Genomic DNA, 25,852 nt, shown 5'->3' with positions numbered 1-25,852 from the left:
CCTGATTTCCTCTAACCTAACCGTTTACAGATAATAGAGGTAGCTCCTCGTTTAACAAACTCATCCTCCGTTTCATCGCCGCCTTCGGCCATGTTTGTTATGTTTCTGCACGGGAGTTATGAGTGCGGCGCAGTTGATGACGTATGTGTGCGCGACGATCGCAGACACATACGTCATCAACCGTAGTTTATCGTTATTATGGTTAAAGGACGTTTTCTCATCGTGGAAAGTTTTTTCGCGGTATATCCCAAACGATAGGATATCGCCCATTCCTAGTTATGAGATTACTGATCCACTCTCCCATCAGTTTGTTCAACCAACAAAAACTAACCCTGAAGATCTAAACCGAACCAAAACACTCCGAAGACAAAGATCAGTGGAGGATACCTGAGGCACTTCCTGTTACTGTTGGCTCCATGACTTCCTGTTTGATGGTTTCCTGTTTGGAGTAGTCGATAACTCCACCAGTGGAGGGAGTCCTGCCTGGAGAACCAGCCTGGGAGAGAAGGACACATTAATACTGACCTAGACCCGACCCCATAGAGGACTGAAGACCTGAGGACTCTCTATGAAGACATTAACATAGAGACTCTGAGTCCTAGACCCGACCCCCATAGAGGACTGAAGACCTGAGGACTCTCTATGAAGACATTAACATAGAGACTCTGAGTCCTAGACCCGACCCCATAGAGGACTGAAGACCTGAAGACTCTCTATGAAGACATTAACATAGAGACTCTGAGTCCTAGACCCGACCCCATAGAGGACTGAAGACCTGAGGACTCTCTATGAAGACATTAACATAGAGACTCTGAGTCCTAGACCCGACCCCATAGAGGACTGAAGACCTGAGGACTCTCTATGAAGACATTAACATAGAGACTCTGAGTCCTAGACCCGACCCCATAGAGGACTGAAGACCTGAGGACTCTCTATGAAGACATTAACATAGAGACTCTGAGTCCTAGACCCGACCCCATAGAGGACTGAAGACCTGAGGACTCTCTATGAAGACATTAACATAGAGACTCTGAGTCCTAGACCCGACCCCATAGAGGACTGAAGACCTGAGGACTCTCTATGAAGACATTAACATAGAGACTCTGAGTCCTAGACCCGACCCCATAGAGGACTAAAGACCTGAGGACTCTCTATGAAGACATTAACATAGAGACTCTGAGTCCTAGACCCGACCCCATAGAGGACTGAAGACCTGAGGACTCTCTATGAAGACATTAACATAGAGACTCTGAGTCCTAGACCCGACCCCATAGAGGACTAAAGACCTGAGGACTCTCTATGAAGACATTAACATAGAGACTCTGAGTCCTAGACCCGACCCCCATAGAGGACTGAAGACTCTCTGATGTAGTTAAAGCTTGTCTACGCAGCTAAAATAGTCACACTAATGTTTTTGACTGAAGCTCAAGGTTTTACATGATTGTAGACATGCTGCTCTCACTAACTTCATTATTAAAGGGTTGTTACGTGTATTTTACCTCCTGATTAAAGGGCTGTTACGTGTATTTTACCTCCTGATTAAAGGGCTGTTACGTGTATTTTACCTCCTGATTAAAGGGCTGTTACGTGTATTTCACCTCCTGATTAAAGGGCTGTTACGTGTATTTTACCTCCTGATTAAAGGGCTGTTACGTGTATTTTACCTCCTGATTAAAGGGCTGTTACGTGTATTTCACCTCCTGATTAAAGGGCTGTTACGTGTATTTTACCTCCTGATTAAAGGGCTGTTACGTGTATTTTACCTCCTGATTAAAGGGTTGTTACGTGTATTTTACCTCCTGATTAAAGGGTTGTTACGTGTATTTTACCTCCTGATTAAAGGGCTGTTACGTGTATTTTACCTCCTGATTAAAGGGCTGTTACGTGTATTTTACCTCCTGATTAAAGGGCTGTTACGTGTATTTTACCTCCTGATTAAAGGGCTGTTACGTGTATTTTACCTCCTGATTAAAGGGCTGTTACGTGTATTTTTACCTCCTGATTAAAGGGCTGTTACGTGTATTTTTACCTCCTAATTAAAAGGCTGTTACGTGTATTTTACCTCCTGATTAAAGGGTTGTTAGGTGTATTTTACCTCCTGATTAAAGGGCTGTTACGTGTATTTTACCTCCTGATTAAAGGGCTGTTACGTGTATTTTACCTCCTGATTAAAGGGCTGTTACGTGTATTTTACCTCCTGATTAAAGGGTTGTTAGGTGTATTTTTACCTCCTGGTTTCCCTTGGCCTTCCCCTCCTTGTCTGTCCTCTTCTTTCCTACATGGAATGAAAAACACAGATCCTTGAGGAATAGTTCCAGACTTAAGAGTATGTGAGTATGGATTTACTCCTGAGAGCATTCACATGGATGTGAGTCCTGGTCATTAGGTTTAGGTTTGAATCAGTTTCAGGATCCTGGTGTTTACATGCACAAATAGTAATTCCTGTAAAAGTGATTAAGACTAGTAACTCCAGTGTCTCATTGTTGTAGACTTCTGTTATGATGACCAGACGACCTGCAGCTTCTGTAAAATCTGAGGGAAATGAGAGCCCTGTGGGCGGAGCTCTATTAAACGCCAGTGTGGTGCTACAGACCGGAGAGAGCCACACTCAGATTAAACATGGGTTAGGACGTGCATCACTGCTGGGACAGGGTCTATTAATGCTTTCTTTACCTAAATATGAAATTCGAGTTTCTCTGATGCTCCAGACCTTCTCAGAGCTGCAGCCATCTTTGTTTTTCTGATTGGTCACCTGTGCAGGTATCATTAGCTGTGACTAAATAATTGAATATTACACATTTCACAACACATACTTTATATAAGGGATATATTTGCAAAAACAAAAAAAAAGAAGAAAATTTACATTGATGCCCGAGGGAGTGCGCGAACGCACGCGCTCGTGCCCAAACACAGCCTTTATTATTGACTCGATCATGTTCTGTCAGTGTGAAACAAACCCTACATGTTATTATGACATCCATTCACATAAACAACAAGGTGGACCATGCTCCCAAAATGTGCCAGACAGATAAAGTTTTACATTTATAATAACTGTAATTAAAATGACAGGATCAGTGACGGGATCAATGACGGGATCAATGACAGGATCAATGACAGGATCAATGACAGGATCAATGACAGGATCAGTGACGGGATCAATGACGGGATCAATGACAGGATCAATGACAGGATCAATGACATGATCAATGACGGGATCAATGACGGGATCAATGACGGGATCAATGACGGGATCAATGACGGGATCAATGACATGATCAATGACGGGATCAATGACGGGATCAATGACGGGATCAATGACGGGATCAATGACGGGATCAATGACAGGATCAATGACACGATCAATGACGGGATCAATGACGGGATCAATGACATGATCAATGACGGGATCAATGACGGGATCAATGACGGGATCAATGACATGATCAATGACACGATCAATGACGGGATCAGTGACGGGATCAATGACGGGATCAATGACGGGATCAATGACGGGATCAATGACAGGATCAATGACACGATCAATGACAGGATCAATGACAGGATCAATGACACGATCAATGACAGGATCAATGACACGATCAATGACAGGATCAATGACACGATCAATGACAGGATCAATGACATGATCAATGACACGATCAATGACAGGATCAATGACACGATTAATGACACGATCAATGACAGGATCAATGACACGATCAATGACAGGATCAATGACACGATCAATGACACGATCAATGACACGATCAATGACAGGATCAATGACATGATCAATGACACGATCAATGACACGATCAATGACAGGATCAATGACAGGATCAATGACAGGATCAATGACACGATCAATGACAGGATCAATGACACGATCAATGACACGATCAATGACACGATCAATGACAGGATCAATGACATGATCAATGACAGGATCAATGACACGATCAATGACACGATCAATGACAGGATCAATGACAGGATCCTCTGGTGCATGTGGTGCATCCGTGTCCCCCCTCCCCCTCCACCACCACACCCCTCAGGAGGGATTCCCCAGTGATCCCCGCCAGCTTGTCGTCTGTGGGGGTGAGCTCTGTGCCCTTTCCCCCTCCTGTCACACAGACACTCTTTCTATGAGAGCGATGCGCCTTTTCGCCTCCACTTTTATGTCGGATCATTTCTTTTTACTTCAGCCACAGTCCGACCCTCTGAGGAACGTTATTTACAGCATCAGCCACACGCTTCCACTCTTTAGCCTTTCTGGCGTTAGTGATGCCCAAACTGTGGCCACCCAATAAGACTCTGCGTGTGTCCACCTCTCCTATTAATATCGCGACCTCACATTGAGTGGAATTTCTTTTTTTCGTTCGTTTTCCGTCTTGGTCCATCGTGAAACGGATATCATTGAATATTCATCAAGGGCGTTCACCTGACCTTCTATAGGCACCATATGGGCGGGGCAAAGTGTTCCCTCACGTGCAACAACTTTAGAGTTGATAGTGATTTATAAATGGAAACAGGCGTAGGACGTGCGTGCGCACTCTGTTAAAAATCTGAAAGTTTTTGTGCACACGCATTTCCTGTGTTTCCGGCGTACGCCAGCTGTAGTGATCTTTCCTACGCACAGTTTTATAAACGAGGCTGCTGGTGAGGGCTTTAAACTTTTGTTTTAAACTGTGATATGATGCTGTCATGCCCAAACACTGATCAGGATTCTCAACCCCCGATCAGACCTGTTAAGTCCGTGTTAGAACCACGTAGTGGATCAGGTCAGGTGTTGAGGTTCTGACCACACGTCTGAGGATCGGCTGCACTCACCTTTCTTCATGCTCCTCTCTGAGGACGAGAGCATCTTATACACCCTGAAGGCATTGGTTCCCTTTTTGATGCTCTTGTCCTTCACCTCCTCGATATCTGGGAGGCTGTTCATGGCACAGCGGAAGTTCGCCTTCCATGTCTTTGGATCTGGGCGGTCTGCGCCAGGCTGGTATTTACCTACAGAGACAAACCCCAGAGTCTCAGCACAGGAACATCAGATATACATCACAGCATCAGAAACACTGTCGAGACTTAGACCTCAGCACTGACACCTGATAACAGTATCTGAACATCCCTACTACAGACTCTGATACCTGATAACAGTATCTGAACATCCCTACTACAGACACTGATACCTGATAACAGTATCTGAACATCCCTACTACAGACTCTGATACCTGATAACAGTATCTGAACATCCCTACTACAGACTCTGACACCTGATAACAGTACCTGAACATCCCTACTACAGACTCTGATACCTGATAACAGTATCTGAACATCCCTACTACAGTCACTGATACCTGATTACAGTATCTGAACATCCCTACTACAGACACTGATACCTGATTACAGTATCTGAACATCCCTACTACAGTCACTGATACCTGATAACAGTATCTGAACATCCCTACTACAGTCACTGATACCTGATAACAGTATCTGAACATCCCTACTACAGTCACTGATACCTGATAACAGTATCTGAACATCCCTACTACAGTCACTGATACCTGATAACAGTATCTGAACATCCCTACTACAGACACTGATACCTGATAACAGTATCTGAACATCCCAACTACAGTCACTGATACCTGATAACAGTACTGAACATCCCTACTACAGACTCTGATACCTGATAACAGTATCTGAACATCCCTACTACAGACTCTGATACCTGATAACAGTATCTGAACATCCCTACTACAGACTCTGATACCTGATAACAGTATCTGAACATCCCTACTACAGACTCTGATACCTGATAACAGTATCTGAACATCCCTACTACAGTCACTGATACCTGATAACAGTATCTGAACATCCCTACTACAGACACTGATACCTGATAACAGTATCTGAACATCCCTACTACAGACACTGATACCTGATAACAGTACTGAACATCCCTACTACAGACTCTGATACCTGATAACAGTATCTGAACATCCCTACTACAGACTCTGATACCTGATAACAGTATCTGAACATCCCTACTACAGACACTGATACCTGATAACAGTACTGAACATCCCTACTACAGACTCTGATACCTGATAACAGTATCTGAACATCCCTACTACAGACTCTGATACCTGATAACAGTACTGAACATCCCTACTACAGACTCTGTCTGTTCCTGTCTTACCAGTGTGGATGGCCCATCTCATGAACAGCGGAGCGTCCTTCTCCAGGTCCCAGCCGTGACGAGCAGCATGCATCCATGGGATCTGAAAGATCCTCTTCTCCTGCAGACACCAACATCTGTCAGCTCTGAACCATTAAAATTTGCAAGGGTGTATGTGGGAGTCTTAAACTCTTACTTTGTTGACCCATTTAAGGCCTGGGATTTGACACGAGTTGATCTGCTCCTCCAGCCATGGCCGCATCCTCATCCGTTCCACCGGCATCGTGTCCTGTGAGACACGTTGTTGGTGAGAAAGACCAGGGTCAAACTTGGAGAGACTCCTCACAGTCTGAGTCTCTCAACAGCAGCCTGCTAACAGGTTTTACATTTGATTAGAACAGATGATAAACTCACGATGGCAAAAATCAGAATCCCAATTACTTTGACTATTACGTCATGAAAATTAAACTGATTTGTTTTACAGCATGTAAATAACTGCATCACATTTACTGAAGTCACTCATCACCCTAACCCTCAGAAATAGCTCAAACCTACTTGTTTCTGCAAACAGCATTTAATGATGAGTGAATGTTTCAAGATGCTGACCAATCAGAGAGCAGGAAGCCTGCTAAGTTCTCCTGAGAATGGGCATATGTGGGCTGAATACTGGTTGGTTTGCAGTCATCTATCTCATGATACTGTTGTCTGGTATGTTAACAGTTCACTTTTTTAGCTGATATTTTACTTTAATGCATCTCTAATATAAACAGTCTCATCTTTGCCTCATATCTCATTTATAAATAAATCTATAACTTAATATGGATGTAGAAACTAGGGGTGGGCCCACGATATGATATTATCGTGATACTTGAGCGTAATATGCGATCTTAGACATTTTACAGTAGAGGAAGTATTGTGATACCATATATTGTGATATATTGTGGTCTATACCATTTTTCCAACTGTTAGCTGCTTCAGCGTTAGTCTTGCCCTCATGTCTGTCGTATTTCTGCGGTATCTTATTTGCTCGTAGCACTTCATGCTAACCTCATGTGTCATGTCCGTCTCATTCCTGCCCTGCTTGTATTCCTAATGTCCTTCCTCTGGTGCCGCCATGTTTGTTACTAACTTCCTCCTGCTCTCTGATCGTCACCTCTGCCGACCTCACTGGACAAACAACTGATTTTATTTTCCACTATCATAGACTTCAGGTCATATTAGCAATCAATTAGAAAAAATCAATACTTGGTGGAGGAGACGATACGATATATCACCAGACAAAATATGGCGACAGTATGCTGTATCGATGTTTTCTCCCACCCCCAGTAGAAATATTTATAAAGTATGTTATAAACTAGGGATGCACCAAAAATTCGGCCACAAAAGTGCATTTTTGGCCGAAAGACTTTTATCTCCGAAACAACAAGGCCGAAACACGACGCTGTGATGACGCAAGCAAAAACCGTGGCCAGCACGCGCTTGGATCAGCGGTTCTCAAATAGGGGTACACGTATGTGAAGGCACTCCAGGGGGTACGCAAGATTTTAAAATACATGCCGACTATTGAAGAAAAATAGCGCCTTTCTTTGCACGTCAGGAGAGACACGTGTGTATTACATTCTCAAATCACATTCGTGCTGCGAACGCCTGCGGTGTTTTCTCTGTCCTCTGACAAACACTGATGTTTATTGAAGCGGGAGATAAAAGGAGGTGTGTCCCTCTCTGTCCTTCACTCCTGTGTAACGCGGCACTCTTACACACAGCCAGGCTGTCAGTGCCTTTGGGTTTCACGGTTTCATTCACTGCCAGCCACGTTTGTAAGAGGAGGGACTGACTTTTCATTCATTCCATGTCAAATATGATCAATCAGAGTTATAATATCGCACAGCTGAGGCTGGCGGTGGGAGGAGTTAACTCTCCACAGACTGGCTCACCTGTTTGTGTTCCAGACTGGTCAGAGGAGTCATTTAGCTGGTTGATCTGGAGCTTTTATCAGCCGTATGTCTGAGGTCAGAGGAGACTGTGGTGGTAAATATTTCACTAAAGTCCCGTTAGTTTAGAAACAGCTCCAGCTGTGTGAGTTTCATGGTGGTGGTGGCGATTAATAAGGCAGACAGAGGAACAAAAACGTCCTCCTCTCCAACACCACCTGATGTTTGATACCTCCTCATATCTGTCTGTAGTCAGTTCTTGTGTTTTTGCCTCTTTTTTAGCCTGGTAGAGAGGGAGACAGGCAGCAGGAAGGCCCACATGTCTACATGAGCGCAAATGCGCTACTTAAATATCAGCAGCAATGTCGCGCTGCCAAATGCTGTTGCAGGTGAGGAAGCTTGCTTTGACTCGCTACAGATCAAATGTAAATATTTTGTGTGAATAATTTGTATGAAAAAATTGTGTATAGAGTGTAAGGACCTTAAGTTTATAAACTGGAGTTAATATTTTGTAGGCTCTTAAATGTAATGACCCTAAACCCCCTGAGTCTCCCCCATGGCAGGATGGTTTGACCCACACTGGAGCATGCCTGTTAATCACTGCATTCACAACCTCTCCATTCATAAAAATGTTTAGGATTTATTTTTGTGAAGAAATGCTGATCTATAACTAAGTTCATGATTTCAGTCTGAGGAGAGAGAAGTCATTTTTATAATTAGTTTATTATTTACAGGTTTTTAGTCCTTTCTAACTCAGTTTTTAAAGAAGATGTGCCATGACTTTAGTCATGCATTTTTAACATTTAAAATGTATGAAAAAAAATCTAATATTTGTAATTTGAAAGTGTTTATCAGTGACAAAGTCTGATAAATCAGAGGCTGCCTCAGCTCTTTAATGTCTTTCTTTTTGGCCAAAAAGCTTTGAGCTGTTCAGGGGGTTCATGACTGACAAAAGGCTGAGAACCACTGATTTAATGTAGACATGATTATGGTCAAGTTAAACATTTTATTTTGTATTTTATATTGTGTATTGTTGGAATGAGGTGCTTAATAAATATTTACATAATTCTGTAATTGATTTATTCTTTGAAGCATTAATGTTAATTTTTGCAATTGCAATTGATTTTAGTGAGGTTAGTACGCAGTCATAGCCATAAATGCAATGGCACTAATAACTGGCATAATAATTTCTTTCGGTGTTTCGGTTTTCGGCCCTGGTTTCCTCATTTTCGGTTTTCAGTTTCGGCCAAGAATTTTCATTTCGGTGCATCTCTATTATAAACTGGACACGTTCCCCAGCTGAGGGTCTGACGACTCTTTCTAAAGAGGTTCTTTGTATTAAAGTATTGCTCAGACTAGAAATGTGAATCAGAACTAAGGGGGTGTTCTCTGAGACTCAAGCTGATCTTTAAACTGACCCGTCCTGGACCAGGGCAGTTGGGAGGATGGATTTGGTCCTGGGCTGCAGAGATAAGAGTCTTTCTAGAAACGCTGTCGTTTAATAATGAATCATGTCCCACAGCCGCCGTGTGGTGTCCTCTGACCCAGTACCCGGGTTAATCCATGTAGGGATCAAACAGGACAGAGGTCGAGAGAGGAGGAAAAGGAAGGAGTTAAAGAACACAGTTTGTTCATTTAAAGGCAGAGAGAGCAATGTTCACCCACCCCACCCGTCTGATTTAAGAGCTGTCTGTGATATGATAAAAGTCTGCTGGACTGACACTCCCTGCTCACGCTGCAGCGAGCCAGCACGCCGCCTCCTGACTCCAGAACGAGCTCCCCAACAGGTCAAATGGGGTGACACGACGGCGGTACGTTTCCTCCTTCAGGGGCCACGGGGTCGGCGCTTCAGCCGTTTAGTCTGAGGACTACAGAGCAACATGACTCTGTCTCTATCAGGGCTGTCAGGAGACTCCTTTCTTTAATCAGGATTAACCTCACAACTTTCATGGTTGACTCTTGATTAATCACAGATTAATCACACCATATTTATCTGTTCTTAATGCGCCATACAGGAAAATCTCTCAAGATTTAAGTCCCCTTATCAACACCAGCAGACAAAAACGCTTTCCTTCTGTAAACAACCTAAAACAACAGACATGTTCAAAAATCCTCCATTAATCTCAAAGATCCTGAACGCTCCAAAAACCTGCTGAGAGTATAACCTGGTAAACTGAAGCCCAACAAGGACGGCAGATGGACCACACCACAGTGAAGAGTCTAACCTTCTAGAAGTTTCTTCCTCTGAGGTTCTCAGCAGCTGAACAGCAGATCCTCACACACAGAGAACATGGACGGTTTAAATGTCCTAGGATCCTTCCTGGACCACTCAGGGTTTCTCTGATAATACTGGCTCTCACAGGACGTTAACGAGCGCAGCCATTGGATGAGAATGATTTCCAGAAGATCCTCATCCTCCACGCTGTCTGAGCCTCTCCGTTGTAAACAACCCAGCATGGCCGGCCTTTGGCTAGGGGGCCGGCTCTCTGCAGCGGCGGTGTGCTCGGCTTTACTCGACTCTATGAACTCTGGGTAACTGAGTTCATGTCCACAGTAAGAGCAGATAACTAGGGCTGACAGCTTTAATTCGATTGGTCGATTAATTGGTCGAAAAGCTTTAGTTCGACCAAGATCACCCTGGTTGGCGAATCACCCCGCCGCCCCAAGACGTTGGTCTGGGGGCAAAAGCCTGTGAGCAGCTGACAGAGAGAGACGTGTTGCTGCGGACAGGAGCAACGCAGCTCTAGGAATTACAGGGAGAGAAGCACACAACGCTAGCAGAGCGGGATATTTTCTGATATTTTACAGTAACGCTCAGAAACAACACATCAACTCGTCACAAAGATGCAGGCTGTTTGTACTGAAGTGGCACTGCTGAGTGTCTCTGCTCTGCCCTCCCTCACTGCATCAGTTCCCACGACAGTTTAATTCACCTGTCAGAAAATAGGCTGCGTGGTATCATCTCTTTTTATAATCTCTTAAAGTGTTCACGTTAGCGTCAGCTTCTCTTACAGACACACAGAAAGGAGAGGCGACAAAAGGCCATGTCTGCTGGTCTTAAGTCCCGACGAGCGAACTTTTTTCCCCTCACCTCCGTAAATAAACGCTGCATGCTGCCTGCTTTATGCTCATAAATAACACAGCGCGGGCTGGATCAGGTGATCCTGTTAATAGTTACCCTTATAAATGGATGAAAACCATGATCTGAGGTTATTTTGTAGGCTGTATGAGTTTGAAGAGTTACCGCGCCGGGATCACGGAGATCAGAGGCAGGTGGGCGCCGATTGTCTCTCCATTAATTACATTATAGTCAGACTGAAAAGATACATTAATGCTTCAAAAGGCTTGTTACGTTCGTTTAGGGATCATTTAGAGTACCAGGCAGGTGCAGTGAGGAGCCTGGATGGACTGAATTAGTCCCCAAAGAGGTAATGATTTTTAATTAATGATTTTTTTTTTGCCTGAACAATTAATCGATTAATTAATTAATTGCCTGGGTGTGATTTTGGTCGGCCAAGTTTTTCTTTGGTTGACTACAGCCCTACAAATAACTTCAGTCTGATCTGAAAGCTGGACTTAACATGCACAAGTCTCTGTCCTTTATCCATCTCTGCTCGCTTCACCACAGCACGGCTTCCTGATCTCACAAACTACGGGATGGGTCGAGGGCCAATCATGTGTGCATTAAGCATGCCACGAAAAAATAGTGGTGTTAGGGCTGAACGATTCGAGAAAATAATCGAATTACAACCCCCCCCAATTATTCGATTTAATTCGCAATTATTCTAAGGTAAATCTTGTGTATTTTTCGACAAATTCAAGCGATGAATAATTCCATAAATAAGACCGTGTGTACTGAAAACAATGAAATTATTTCCAAATCACTGAATCCATAGAAGCATGAATCTGAAAATAGGGTGCAACAAGGTTTAGTCTATAAAGGAGGAGGCTGGGGTGGAGGAGGTGAAGCTGGTTTAACTTTAGTTTAAGATAGTTTAGTTTAGTTGTTGATAGAGTCAGCTAGTGTCAGATTAACCCGGTTTAACTTTAGTTTAAGATAGTTTAGTTTAGTTGTTGATAGAGTCAGCTAGTGTCAGATTAACCCGAGTTAACTTTAGTTTAAGATAGTTTAGTTTAGTTGTTGATCGAGTCAGCTAGTGTCAGATTAACGCGAGTTAACTTTAGTTTAAGATAGTTTAGTTTAGTTGTTGATAGAGTCAGCTAATGTCAGATTAACCCAAGTTAACTTTAGTTTAAGATAGTTTAGTTTAGTTGTTGATAGAGTCAGCTAGTGTCAGATTAATCCAGTTTAACTTTAGTTTAGGATAGTTTAGTTTAGTTGTTGATCGAGTCAGCTAGTGTCAGATTAACCCGAGTTAACTTTAGTTTAAGATAGTTTAGTTTAGTTGTTGATAGAGTCAGTGTCAGATTAACCCGGTTTAAATTTAGTTTAAGATAGTTTAGTTTAGTTGTTGATAGAGTCAGCTAGTGTAAGATTAACCCGGGTTAACTTAAGCTTAAGATAGTTTAGTTTAGTTGTAGATAGAGTCAGCTAGTGTCAGATTAACCTGGGTTAACTTTAGTTTAAGATAGTTTAGTTTAGTTGTTGATAGAGTCAGCTAGTGTCAGATTAACCCAGTTTAACCTTAGTTCAAGATAGTTTAGTTTAGTTGTTGATCGAGTCAGCTAGTGTCAGATTAACCTGGGTTAACTTTAGTTTAAGATAGTTTAGTTTAGTTGTTGATCGAGTCAGCTAGTGTCAGATTAACCAGGGTTAACTTTAGTTTAAGATAGTTTAGTTTAGTTGTTGATAGAGTCAGCTAGTGTCAGATTAACCTGGGTTAACTTAAGTTTAAGATAGTTTAGTTTAGTTGTTGATAGAGTCAGCTAGTGTCAGATTAACCCAGTTTAACCTTAGTTCAAGATAGTTTAGTTTAGTTGTTGATAGAGTCAGCTAGTGTCAGATTAACCCGAGTTAACTTTAGTTTAAGATAGTTTAGTTTAGTTGTTGATAGAGTCAGCTAGTGTCAGATTAACCCGGTTTAACTTTAGTTTAAGATAGTTTAGTTTAGTTGTAGATAGAGTCAGCTAGTGTCAGATTAACCCGGGTTAACTTTAGTTTAAGATAGTTTAGTTTAGTTGTAGATAGAGTCAGCTAGTGTCAGATTAACCTGGGTTAACTTTAGTTTAAGATAGTTTAGTTTAGTTGTTGATAGAGTCAGTGTCAGATTAACCCGGTTTAACTTTAGTTTAAGATAGTTTAGTTTAGTTGTTGATAGAGTCAGTGTCAGATTAACCCGGGTTAACTTTAGTTTAAGATAGTTTAGTTTAGCTGTTGATCGAGTCAGCTAGTGTCAGATTAACCTGGGTTAACTTTAGTTTAAGATAGTTTAGTTTAGATGTAGATAGAGTCAGCTAGTGTCAGATTAACCCGGTTTAACTTTAGTTTAAGATAGTTTAGTTTAGTTGTTGATAGAGTCAGCTAGTGTCAGATTAACCCAATTTAACCTTAGTTCAAGATAGTTTAGTTTAGTTGTTGATCGAGTCAGCTAGTGTCAGATTAACCTGGGTTAACTTTAGTTTAAGATAGTTAAGTTTAGTTGTTGATCGAGTCCGCTAGTGTCAGATTAACCCGGGTTAACTTTAGTTTAAGATAGTTTAATTTAGTTGTTGATCGAGTCAGCTAGTGTCAGATTAACCTGGGTTAACTTAAATTTAAGATAGTTTAGTTTAGTTGTTGATAGAGTCAGCTAGTGTCAGATTAACCCAGTTTAACCTTAGTTCAAGATAGTTTAGTTTAGTTGTTGATCGAGTCAGCTAGTGTCAGATTAACCCGAGTTAACTTTAGTTTAAGATAGTTTAGTTTAGATGTAGACAGAGTCAGCTAGTGTCAGATTAACCCGGTTTAACTTTAGTTTAAGATAGTTTAGTTTAGTTGTTGATAGAGTCAGCTAGTGTCAGATTAACCCAATTTAACCTTAGTTCAAGATAGTTTAGTTTAGTTGTTGATCGAGTCAGCTAGTGTCAGATTAACCTGGGTTAACTTTAGTTTAAGATAGTTAAGTTTAGTTGTTGATCGAGTCCGCTAGTGTCAGATTAACCCGGGTTAACTTTAGTTTAAGATAGTTTAATTTAGTTGTTGATCGAGTCAGCTAGTGTCAGATTAACCTGGGTTAACTTAAGTTTAAGATAGTTTAGTTTAGTTGTTGATAGAGTCAGCTAGTGTCAGATTAACCCAGTTTAACCTTAGTTCAAGATAGTTTAGTTTAGTTGTTGATCGAGTCAGCTAGTGTCAGATTAACCTGGGTTAACTTTAGTTTAAGATAGTTTAGTTAAGTTGTAGATAGAGTCAGCTAGTGTCAGATTAACCCGGGTTAACTTTAGTTTAAGATAGTTTAGTTTAGTTGTAGATAGAGTCCGCTAGTGTCAGATTAACCCGGGTTAACTTTAGTTTAAGATAGTTTAGTTTAGTTGTTGATCGAGTCAGCTAGTGTCAGATTAACCCGGGTTAACTTTAGTTTAAGATAGTTTAGTTTAGTTGTAGATAGAGTCAGCTAGTGTCAGATTAACCCGGGTTAACTTTAGTTTAAGATAGTTTAGTTTAGTTGTAGATAGAGTCAGCTAGTGTCAGATTAACCTGGGTTAACTTTAGTTTAAGATAGTTTAGTTTAGTTGTAGATAGAGTCAGCTAGTGTCAGATTTACCCGGGTTAACTTTAGTTCAAGATAGTTTAGTTTAGTTGTTGATAGAGTCAGTGTCAGATTAACCCGGTTTAACTTTAGTTTAAGATAGTTTAGTTTAGTTGTTGATAGAGTCAGCTAGTGTCAAATTAACTGTGTTAACTTTAGTTTAAGATAGTTTAGTTTAGTTGTTGATAGAGTCAGCTAGTGTCAGATTAACCCGGTTTAACTTTAGTTTAAGATAGTTTAGTTAAGTTGTTGATAGAGTCAGTGTCAGATTAACCTGGGTTAACTTTAGTTTAAGAAAGTTTAATTTAGTTGTTGACAGAGTCAGTGTCAGATTAACCTGGGTTAACTTTAGTTTAAGATAGTTTAGTTTAGTTGTAGATAGAGTCAGCTAGTGTCAGATTAACCTGGGTTAACTTTAGTTTAAGATAGTTTAGTTTAGTTGTTGATAGAGTCAGTGTCAGATTAACCCGGTTTAACTTTAGTTTAAGATAGTTTAGTTTAGTTGTTGATAGAGTCAGTGTCAGATTAACCCGGGTTAACTTTAGTTTAAGATAGTTTAGTTTAGTTGTAGATAGAGTCAGCTAGTGTCAGATTAACCTGGGTTAACTTTAGTTTAAGATAGTTTAGTTTAGTTGTAGATAGAGTCAGCTAGTGTCAGATTAACCTGGGTTAACTTTAGTTTAAGATAGTTTAGTTTAGTTGTAGATAGAGTCAGCTAGTGTCAGATTAACCCGGGTTAACTTTAGTTCAAGATAGTTTAGTTTAGTTGTTGATAGAGTCAGTGTCAGATTAACCTGGGTTAACTTTAGTTTAAGATAGTTTAGTTTAGTTGTTGATCGAGTCAGCTAGTGTCAGATTAACCAGGGTTAACTTTAGTTTAAGATAGTTTAGTTTAGTTGTTGATAGAGTCAGCTAGTGTCAAATTAACTGTGTTAACTTAAGCTTAAGATAGTTTAGTTTAGTTGTTGATCGAGTCAGCTAGTGTCAGATTAACCCGGGTTAACTTTAGTTTAAGATAGTTTAGTTTAGTTGTTGATCGAGTCAGCTAGTGTCAGATTAACCCGGGTTAACTTTAGTTTAAGATAGTTTAGTTTAGTTGTTGATAGAGTCAGCTAGTGTCAGATTAACCTGGGTTAACTTTAGTTTAAGATAGTTTAGTTTAGTTGTTGATAGAGTCAGTGTCAGATTAACCCGGGTTAACTTTAGTTTAAGATAGTTTAGTTTAGTTGTTGATAGAGTCAGTGTCAGATTAACCCGGGTTAACTTTAGTTTAAGATAGTTTAGTTTAGTTGTAGATAGAGTCAGCTAGTGTCAGATTAACCTGGGTTAACTTTAGTTTAAGATAGTTTAGTTTAGTTGTAGATAGAGTCAGCTAGTGTCAGATTAACCTGGGTTAACTTTAGTTTAAGATAGTTTAGTTTAGTTGTAGATAGAGTCAGCTAGTGTCAGATTAACCCGGGTTAACTTTAGTTCAAGATAGTTTAGTTTAGTTGTTGATAGAGTCAGTGTCAGATTAACCCGGTTTAACTTTAGTTTAAGATAGTTTAGTTTAGTTGTTGATAGAGTCAGCTAGTGTCAAATTAACTGTGTTAACTTTAGTTTAAGATAGTTTAGTTTAGTTGTTGATCGAGTCAGCTAGTGTCAGATTAACCCGGTTTAACTTTAGTTTAAGATAGTTTAGTTTAGTTGTTGATCGAGTCAGTGTCAGATTAACCTGGGTTAACTTTAGTTTAAGAAAGTTTAATTTAGTTGTTGACAGAGTCAGTGTCAGATTAACCTGGGTTAACTTTAGTTTAAGATAGTTTAGTTTAGTTGTAGATAGAGTCAGCTAGTGTCAGATTAACCTGGGTTAACTTTAGTTTAAGATAGTTTAGTTTAGTTGTTGATAGAGTCAGTGTCAGATTAACCCGGTTTAACTTTAGTTTAAGATAGTTTAGTTTAGTTGTTGATAGAGTCAGTGTCAGATTAACCCGGGTTAACTTTAGTTTAAGATAGTTAAGTTTAGTTTTTGATCGAGTCCGCTAGTGTCAGATTAACCCGGGTTAACTTTAGTTTAAGATAGTTTAATTTAGTTGTTGATAGAGTCAGTGTCAGATTAACCCGGTTTAACTTTAGTTTAAGATAGTTTAGTTTAGTTGTAGATAGAGTCAGCTAGTGTCAGATTAACCCGGGTTAACTTTAGTTCAAGATAGTTTAGTTTAGTTGTTGATAGAGTCAGTGTCAGATTAACCCGGTTTAACTTTAGTTTAAGATAGTTTAGTTTAGTTGTTGATAGAGTCAGTGTCAGATTAACCCGGGTTAACTTTAGTTTAAGATAGTTTAGTTTAGTTGTAGATAGAGTCAGCTAGTGTCAGATTAACCTGGGTTAACTTTAGTTTAAGATAGTTTAGTTTAGTTGTAGATAGAGTCAGCTAGTGTCAGATTAACCTGGGTTAACTTTAGTTTAAGATAGTTTAGTTTAGTTGTAGATAGAGTCAGCTAGTGTCAGATTAACCCGGGTTAACTTTAGTTCAAGATAGTTTAGTTTAGTTGTAGATAGAGTCCGCTAGTGTCAGATTAACCCGGGTTAACTTTAGTTTAAGATAGTTTAATTTAGTTGTTGATAGAGTCAGCTAGTGTCAGATTAACCTGGGTTAACTTAAGTTTAAGATAGTTTAGTTTAGTTGTTGATAGAGTCAGTGTCAGATTAACCCGGGTTAACTTTAGTTTAAGATAGTTTAGTTTAGTTGTAGATAGAGTCAGCTAGTGTCAGATTAACCTGGGTTAACTTTAGTTTAAGATAGTTTAGTTTAGTTGTTGATAGAGTCAGTGTCAGATTAACCCGGTTTAACTTTAGTTTAAGATAGTTTAGTTTAGTTGTAGATAGAGTCAGCTAGTGTCAGATTAACCCGGGTTAACTTTAGTTCAAGATAGTTTAGTTTAGTTGTAGATAGAGTCCGCTAGTGTCAGATTAACCCGGGTTAACTTTAGTTTAAGATAGTTTAATTTAGTTGTTGATAGAGTCAGCAGTGTCAGATTAACCGGTTTAACTTTAGTTTAAGATAGTTTAGTTTAGTTGTTGATAGAGTCAGCTAGTGTCAGATTAACCCAGTTTAACCTTAGTTCAAGATAGTTTAGTTTAGTTGTTGATCGAGTCAGCTAGTGTCAGATTAACCTGGGTTAACTTTAGTTTAAGATAGTTTAGTTTAGTTGTTGATAGAGTCAGTGTCAGATTAACCCGGTTTAACTTTAGTTTAAGATAGTTTAGTTTAGTTGTTGATAGAGTCAGTGTCAGATTAACCCGGGTTAACTTTAGTTTAAGATAGTTAAGTTTAGTTTTTGATCGAGTCCGCTAGTGTCAGATTAACCCGGGTTAACTTTAGTTTAAGATAGTTTAATTTAGTTGTTGATAGAGTCAGTGTCAGATTAACCCGGTTTAACTTTAGTTTAAGATAGTTTAGTTTAGTTGTAGATAGAGTCAGCTAGTGTCAGATTAACCGGGTTAACTTTAGTTTCAAGATAGTTTAGTTTAGTTGTTGATGAGTCAGAGTTAGTGTCAGATTAACCCGGGTTAACTTTAGTTTAAGATAGTTTAGTTTAGTTGTAGATAGAGTCAGCTAGTGTCAGATTAACCTGGGTTAACTTTAGTTTAAGATAGTTTAGTTAAGTTGTAGATAGAGTCAGCTAGTGTCAGATTAAACCGGGTTAACTTTAGTTTAAGATAGTTTAGTTTAGTTGTAGATAGAGTCAGCTAGTGTCAGATTAACCTGGGTTAACTTTAGTTTAAGATAGTTTAGTTAAGTTGTAGATAGAGTCAGCTAGTGTCAGATTAAACCGGGTTAACTTTAGTTTAAGATAGTTTAGTTTAGTTGTAGATAGAGTCCGCTAGTGTCAGATTAACCCGGGTTAACTTTAGTTTAAGATAGTTTAGTTTAGTTGTTGATCGAGTCAGCTAGTGTCAGATTAACCCGGGTTAACTTTAGTTTAAGATAGTTTAGTTTAGTTGTAGATAGAGTCAGCTAGTGTCAGATTAACCTGGGTTAACTTTAGTTTAAGATAGTTTAGTTTAGTTGTTGATAGAGTCAGTGTCAGATTAACCCGGTTTAACTTTAGTTTAAGATAGTTTAGTTTAGTTGTTGATAGAGTCAGTGTCAGATTAACCCGGGTTAACTTTAGTTTAAGATAGTTTAGTTTAGTTGTAGATAGAGTCAGCTAGTGTCAGATTAACCTGGGTTAACTTTAGTTTAAGATAGTTTAGTTGTAGATAGAGTCAGCTAGTGTCAGATTAACCCGGGTTAACTTTAGTTTAAGATAGTTTAGTTTAGTTGTTGATAGAGTCAGTGTCAGATTAACCCGGGTTAACTTTAGTTTAAGATAGTTTAGTTTAGTTGTAGATAGAGTCAGCTAGTGTCAGATTAACCTGGGTTAACTTTAGTTTAAGATAGTTTAGTTGTAGATAGAGTCAGCTAGTGTCAGATTAACCCGGGTTAACTTTAGTTTAAGATAGTTTAGTTTAGTTGTAGATAGAGTCAGCTAGCGTCAGATTAACCCGGGTTAACTTTAGTCTTGAACTAGTTAAATCTAGCTCAGTAGTTGAAGTCACTCCTCCACAACCCCACCGAGTGAAAAGTGAAAATAATCCCTACAGTCGTCGTAAATCCACTTTCACTTACTCCTCGGTCTGTAGTTCTGGGGGGCTGAGAGTCTGTAGTCCTGGCCGTCATGTCGTCCCGGAGTCAACAGCGTTAAATGCGGAAATCAACCGTTACCTGTTAGTCCGGATCCTGGAGCTCCTCAGTCCGACCGTCACATCAACAGAAGCGGCCTCAGTCTTGTCCGATGACCGTGTTTAAAGATTTAGGAGGAAAAAGGAAAGTGAATCCGTCTTTTTTTCTGTTTCTGGGTCCAGACCGAAAGAGAAACAACGACTGGTCGGGAAGTGGGGGCTCGCGCTGGAAATCCCCCTCCTGATCTCGCGCTCTCGCTCCGGCTCGGGCTCGAGCGGCGTCGCGGAAGTTTCTACTGGCCGCGTGCGCGCTCCCGCGGAGGAAAGACGTCATGAGGAGGTCTCACTCTGACTAATTTTTTGGAGCGCGCGCACACACACACACACCCACACCCCTACACACATACACACACCCCCACACCCCCCCCCCCCCCCACACACACACACACAAAACAAACAAACAAAAAAAAAACAAAAAACAAAAAACACAACAACAGTATAACAACGACAACAACAGCATATTATAATTATTATTAGTAGCAGTAGTAGTAGATTTATCATAATAATAACAACAATAATAATACAATATTAATAATAATCATAAGTTCTTTCTCCAACTGTTTTTGATGGCACAAAAAATCCACGACAACCAACAACAACATAATAATAATAATAATAACAATTATAAATGATAATAATAATGATAATAATTTCTCAATCCAACTTGTTTGGGAGCATGTAAAAACCCACAACAGCAGCATAACAATAAGAACAACCATAATAATGATCGTATTTAAAGATGGCTCCACAGTGACTTATTTACTTTAATTCTATAATGATTTACAAAGTAATCCAAAAATGGGAAGTTAATGAAAACAAAACTATCTTTTTTTAAATTGCATGTTTTATCTTTCATATCTCAAAACATGCCCCAGTTTATTTTTTTACTCGGTCTTTTTCTTAACACTTAAAAACATGTACATTTAAAAAGAGCAGAATGAATGGTGTTTCTTTATTCTGGAGTTTTCTACCATTTTTAAATGAATGAATGAATTATTCTCTGCAGCCTAACATGGAACAAATTCACATATCTGCACCATTTCTGGTAAGCTTTTAAAACCCTGCTGTGGTATTTTGTCCTGTTATAATTATTTCAGGGGGGCTCTGGTCCTCCTGAGGAGGCTCTAGAACCGCCTGTGGTTGGATTGTTTCTGTCTAGAGGAACACACTGACAGTGTTTAATGAAGAGATTCACATTAACCTGGTACCTGAGCGTCTGTGGACTGTATTTTTAGTTTCTCCCTCCTATCTGGGATCAGGACCTGAGAAGTTCAGCTCAACTTTGCCTCGAACAGGAAGTAGTTTTTAGATGATAACGGTCCCGTTTCTGCAGAAAATACAACCCTGGACAGGTTTTTGAGTGCATCTTTGGCTGTCAGCCAGTTTGTTAAAAGTATTCTATAAAAAGTTCCTCTTTTAATATTCTTAAATGTTTCAGTGGGACTTCCATAAAGCTGGACCCTTCCAGCTATTTCTTTCCCAAAGATCCATGTAAAGGCCAGAAATACTTCATCTTATTCCCCATAAATCTATTAACAAATTCCCAAAAACTGCAACTGCATTCCTCAAAATTTTATGAAAACGATGAAGATTTACCTCAAACATCCATAAGAACATTCCCGAAACTCCCATTAGAAAAATTCACAGAACCCCCAAATTCCCATCAAAATGCCAAAAATTTAAATCCTCCCCAAAACTGCAGAGTAGCTCTCCAAAATCTGCAAACATTCCTCCATTTTTTTAGCAAATTCCCCCAAATATCCAAACCAAATTTTCACAGCACATTCTCACAACATTTTAGCAAACTAACTTTAACAGACAATCGGCACAATTATCCCTAAAACTCTAACAGGATAAATCTGACCACGCCGTAGGAAAGTCCTCTCACCTGCATGAAGGGTCTGAGGAGGAAATCAGCAGTGAAGTTTGGACAGCTCAGTAGTAACCAGAAAAACAGATGAATCGACTCCTGTTAGAGAATAGACGATCTTTGAGGCCGATTTCATTTTCACTTCCTCCACCAGCCCCAGCCCCCCCCCCCCCAAACTCCCCCTTCTGCTCGGTTTTAGCTGGAAACGAAACCAGAAACTCAAACAGAGAAACTGAAGAGGACAGGGCTGGTCTGAGTTCACCCCAGAGAACCTTTGGACTCCTTTAGACTCCCTAGACTTCTTAGACTCCCTTAGACTCCCTCAGACCCCCTTAGACCCCCTTAGACTCCCTCAGACCCCCTCAGACCCTCAGAACCAGAGCAGTCCTCTAAGATGCTGGTGCAGGGCTCAGATAAAGGGCCTTTCTGCTGTCTGAACGTGACCTCCATCCTCCTCCACCTCTCATTTATCAGGATAGCTGCCTTTAAACTTCATCACACTAAGAGCTCTCACTCTGACAGAAATTCTCTGATCTAAATCTTTGGTTTTTCATCCTTAAACTAAATCAGCAGCGTAGATTTTGAATCAGTGCAGAGATGGTGAAGATCTACTGTGAACCAATGACCGCCCTCTCTGCTGATGTTTACTGTTTTCATATTTTCCTCTCCATCATCAGATTTCTGATATTTTTCCTCCTCTGATTTGATTTATGTCTGAGCTGTGACTAAAGGTCTTTAAACCTGCCTCAGACCCTGACCCTGACTCTGACCCTGAGTCTGCGTCCTCAGAGGTGAGGAGTTCTCCTGGGGGGTGTGTCAGTAAAGTCTGGACTCTCATTGGTCCTACAGGTCCTACATTGGTTCCTCTAACAGTGACTAGAGCAGGTGAACACCAAGAACTCAGGAACGTCCATCCCTGGAAGCTGAATACTGATGCTGGTCCTTCTCCATGGTCTACATGGTTGGACTTTCATCAAAGCCTGGGGTCTCAGGTGGTCCTGAAAAACCTTCATCTAAAGGTCTAAGCAGCCCTCGACTCAAGAGAACTGGGAAACCCTGTAGCTGACAAGACAGGCAAAACCAAGGCCTAGGGCTAGCATCAGGGCTAGCATCAGGGCTAACATCAGGGCTAACATCAGGGCTAGCATCAGGGCTAACATCAGGGCTAGCATCAGGGCTAGCATCAGGGCTAGCATCAGGGCTAACATCAGGGCTAACATCAGGGCTAACATCAGGGCTAGCATCAGGGCTAACATCAGGGCTAGCATCAGGGCTAACATCAGGGCTAACATCAGGGCTAGCATCAGGGCTAACATCAGGGCTAGCATCAGGGCTAACATCAGGGCTAACATCAGGGCTAGCATCAGGGCTAACATCAGGGCTAGCATCAGGGCTAACATCAGGGCTAGCATCAGGGCTAACATCAGGGCTAACATCAGGGCTAACATCAGGGCTAGCATCAGGGCTAGCATCAGGGCTAGCATCAGGGCTAACATCAGGGCTAACATCAGGCTAACATCAGGCAGCATCAGGCTAACATCAGGCTAGCATCAGGCTAGCATCAGGCCAACATCAGGGCTGGCATCAGGCTAACATCAGGCCAGCATCAGGCTAACATCAGGCTAACATCAGGCCAGCATCAGGCTAACATCAGGCTAGCATCAGGCTAGCATCAGGCTAGCATCAGGCCAACATCAGGGCTAACATCAGGGCTAGCATCAGGGCTAACATCAGGGCTAGCATCAGGGCTAGCATCAGGGCTAGCATCAGGGCTAACATCAGGGCTAACATCAGGGCTAACATCAGGGCTAGCATCAGGGCTAACATCAGGGCTAGCATCAGGGCTAGCATCAGGGCTAGCATCAGGGCAAGGAGCCCAGCTGAGCTCTAATGTGGCCCCAGCTGAGCTCTAATGTGGCCCCAGCTGAGCTCTAATGTGGCCCCAGCTGAACTCTAATGTGGCCCCAGCTGAGCTCTAATGTGGCCCCAGCTGAGCTCTAATGTGGCCCCAGCTGAACTCTAATGTGGCCCCAGCTGAACTCTAATGTGGCCCCAGACTGTAGTCCTGGACTAAAAGCCTGTGTTGTGAAGGGCCTGGTGTGAAGTGTAAGGGTTAAATTTAGTCAGAGTGTATTTCCTGGAAGTTTATCTGGAGCTGCTGATTCATCCATGGCCCTCATGATAACACTGAACTAGCCTCTGGCGCCCTCTACTGGTTAAATGTGGTACTACTGCTGAAGCTCACAGGGGTCTTCCAGACCAGCAGGGCTCCATGCCATCCCGTTCCTGAACCTAATTTTGAACCGGCCAGCGCTCTCAAACCATAATAGAAGAAAAAGCCTGTCAGTAAGTTGATAATACTAATAATTATACTACTACTACTATTATTAATAACAATGATAATAATAATAGTGATAATTATAATGATAAAAAATAAAATAATGAATTAATAATAACTTTTATTTGTATTTCACTTTTAAAAACAAGGATTTACAAAGAGCTGAGATGAGCAGAAGCACAAAGCAGCAGAACCCGAGAAAAAGAACCCAGGAATCTCACAAACATCAGTAAAGGAATCATGATCCAGAAATGTGGACCTTGTGGTAATGTCTGCTCATTTATCTCTCAGTGCTTGGTCTGAGCTCCTTTCTCATGAATTCTTGCGTCTCTGCTCGTGTTAAAAGGAGATCAGGATCTCCAAGAGTAAAGACCCCCGACCTTACCTTTGGACCGAACAGACACCTTTCAGGTTCTTTACAGCTCCTGTATCACATTCAGACGCTCCTCTCAACAGTGAACACAGTTACTGCTCATCACATTCTCCTCGTGTCCTGCAGGCTACAGAAAAAAACTCTAAAAAAATTCAATCATGATGACTCAGGTGTTAACTGCATTAACGTCTATGCTGATTGGTCAGACAGGAGGTTCCCTCTGAGACGCTCAGATCTGCTTCAACGTCTCCAGAGAAGACCTGATGTCAGAACCCTGACCCTGCTCAGTAGGACATAAACCCTGACCCTGCTCTGTAGGACATAAACCCTGACCCTGCTCAGTAGGACATAAACCCTGACCCTGCTCTGTAGGACATAAACCCTGACCCTGCTCTGTAGGACATAAACCCTGACCCTGCTCTGTAGGACATAAACCCTGACCCTGCTCAGTAGGACATAAACCCTGACCCTGCTCAGTAGGACATAAACCCTGACCCTGCTCAGTAGGACATAAACCCTGACCCTGCTCAGTAGGACATAAACCCTGACCCTGCTCTGTAGGACATAAACCCTGACCCTGCTCAGTAGGACATAAACCCTGACCCTGCTCAGTAGGACATAAACCCTGACCCTGCTCTGTAGGACATAAACCCTGACCCTGCTCTGTAGGACATAAACCCTGACCCTGCTCTGTAGGACATAAACCCTGACCCTGCTCAGTAGTACATAAACCCTGACCCTGCTCTGTAGGACATAAACCCTGACCCTGCTCAGTAGGACATAAACCCTGACCCTGCTCTGTAGGACATAAACCCTGACCCTGCTCTGTAGGACATAAACCCTGACCCTGCTCTGTAGGACATAAACCCTGACCCTGCTCTGTAGGACATAAACCCTGACCCTGCTCTGTAGGACATAAACCCTGACCCTGCTCAGTAGGACATAAACCCTGACCCTGCTCTGTAGGACATAAACCCTGACCCTGCTCAGTAGGACATAAACCCTGACCCTGCTCAGTAGGACATAAACCCTGACCCTGCTCAGTAGGACATAAACCCTGACCCTGCTCTGTAGGACATAAACCCTGACCCTGCTCTGTAGGACATAAACCCTGACCCTGCTCAGTAGGACATAAACCCTGACCCTGCTCTGTAGGACATAAACCCTGACCCTAGGAGATAACAGCCTGAACTTCACTGCTGTGGGTCTCTTTGCAGGGCTGACCACCATCCATCATCCATCCATCCATCACTCATCCATCCATCGATCATCCATCATCCATCCATCCATCCCTCCATCACTCATCCATCATCCGTCCATCTATCCCTCCATCATCCATCCATCATCCATCCATCATTGTAATCTCTGGAGCATCCACACAGGTGAATCACATTTCCTCTACCAGCATGTTTGGGACTCAGTGAGAGAAAGGTCTAAAGAGGCCCGACCCCCCTCTAATTCATTATCTTTCACTAGTAGTACCAGCAGCTTCACTGCACAAAGCATGCTGGGATACTTGCAGGAGGAGCTGGGAGCCTGTCAGCATAGATGTTAATGCAGGGGTCTAAACAGGGTCAGAAGTTTCTTTTTAATGCTGACAGTGCATTAGGCTCTGCCTGTGGTCTCCTTTAACATCCTGTTGGACCTGGTTCCTGTTTTAGACCGAGCCCTCTGATTAAAACCTTTAAGGGTCAGACTCTCAGCG

General features: G+C 41.4%; 1 protein-coding gene across 1 annotated transcript; it reads right to left on the bottom strand.

Moving 5' to 3' along the window:
* Positions 1 to 346: 346 nt before the first annotated feature.
* Positions 347 to 19,778, bottom strand: LOC121506607 (interferon regulatory factor 2-like; the record flags this gene model as incomplete). Its single annotated transcript, XM_041782412.1, is given in 6 exon segments — positions 347 to 496; positions 2,229 to 2,275; positions 4,831 to 5,007; positions 6,203 to 6,302; positions 6,378 to 6,470; positions 19,454 to 19,778. Coding segments are annotated over 6 exon segments (618 nt in total), but the record flags the coding sequence as incomplete, so codon positions are not given.
* Positions 19,779 to 25,852: the final 6,074 nt, after the last annotated feature.

Source organism: Cheilinus undulatus, unplaced genomic scaffold (assembly GCF_018320785.1).
Source record: "Cheilinus undulatus unplaced genomic scaffold, ASM1832078v1 Contig10, whole genome shotgun sequence".
Classification (NCBI taxonomy): Eukaryota; Metazoa; Chordata; class Actinopteri; order Labriformes; family Labridae; genus Cheilinus; species Cheilinus undulatus.
The sequence above is the reverse complement of the archived record's forward strand: the minus strand, read 5'-3'. Positions and strand labels throughout refer to the sequence as shown.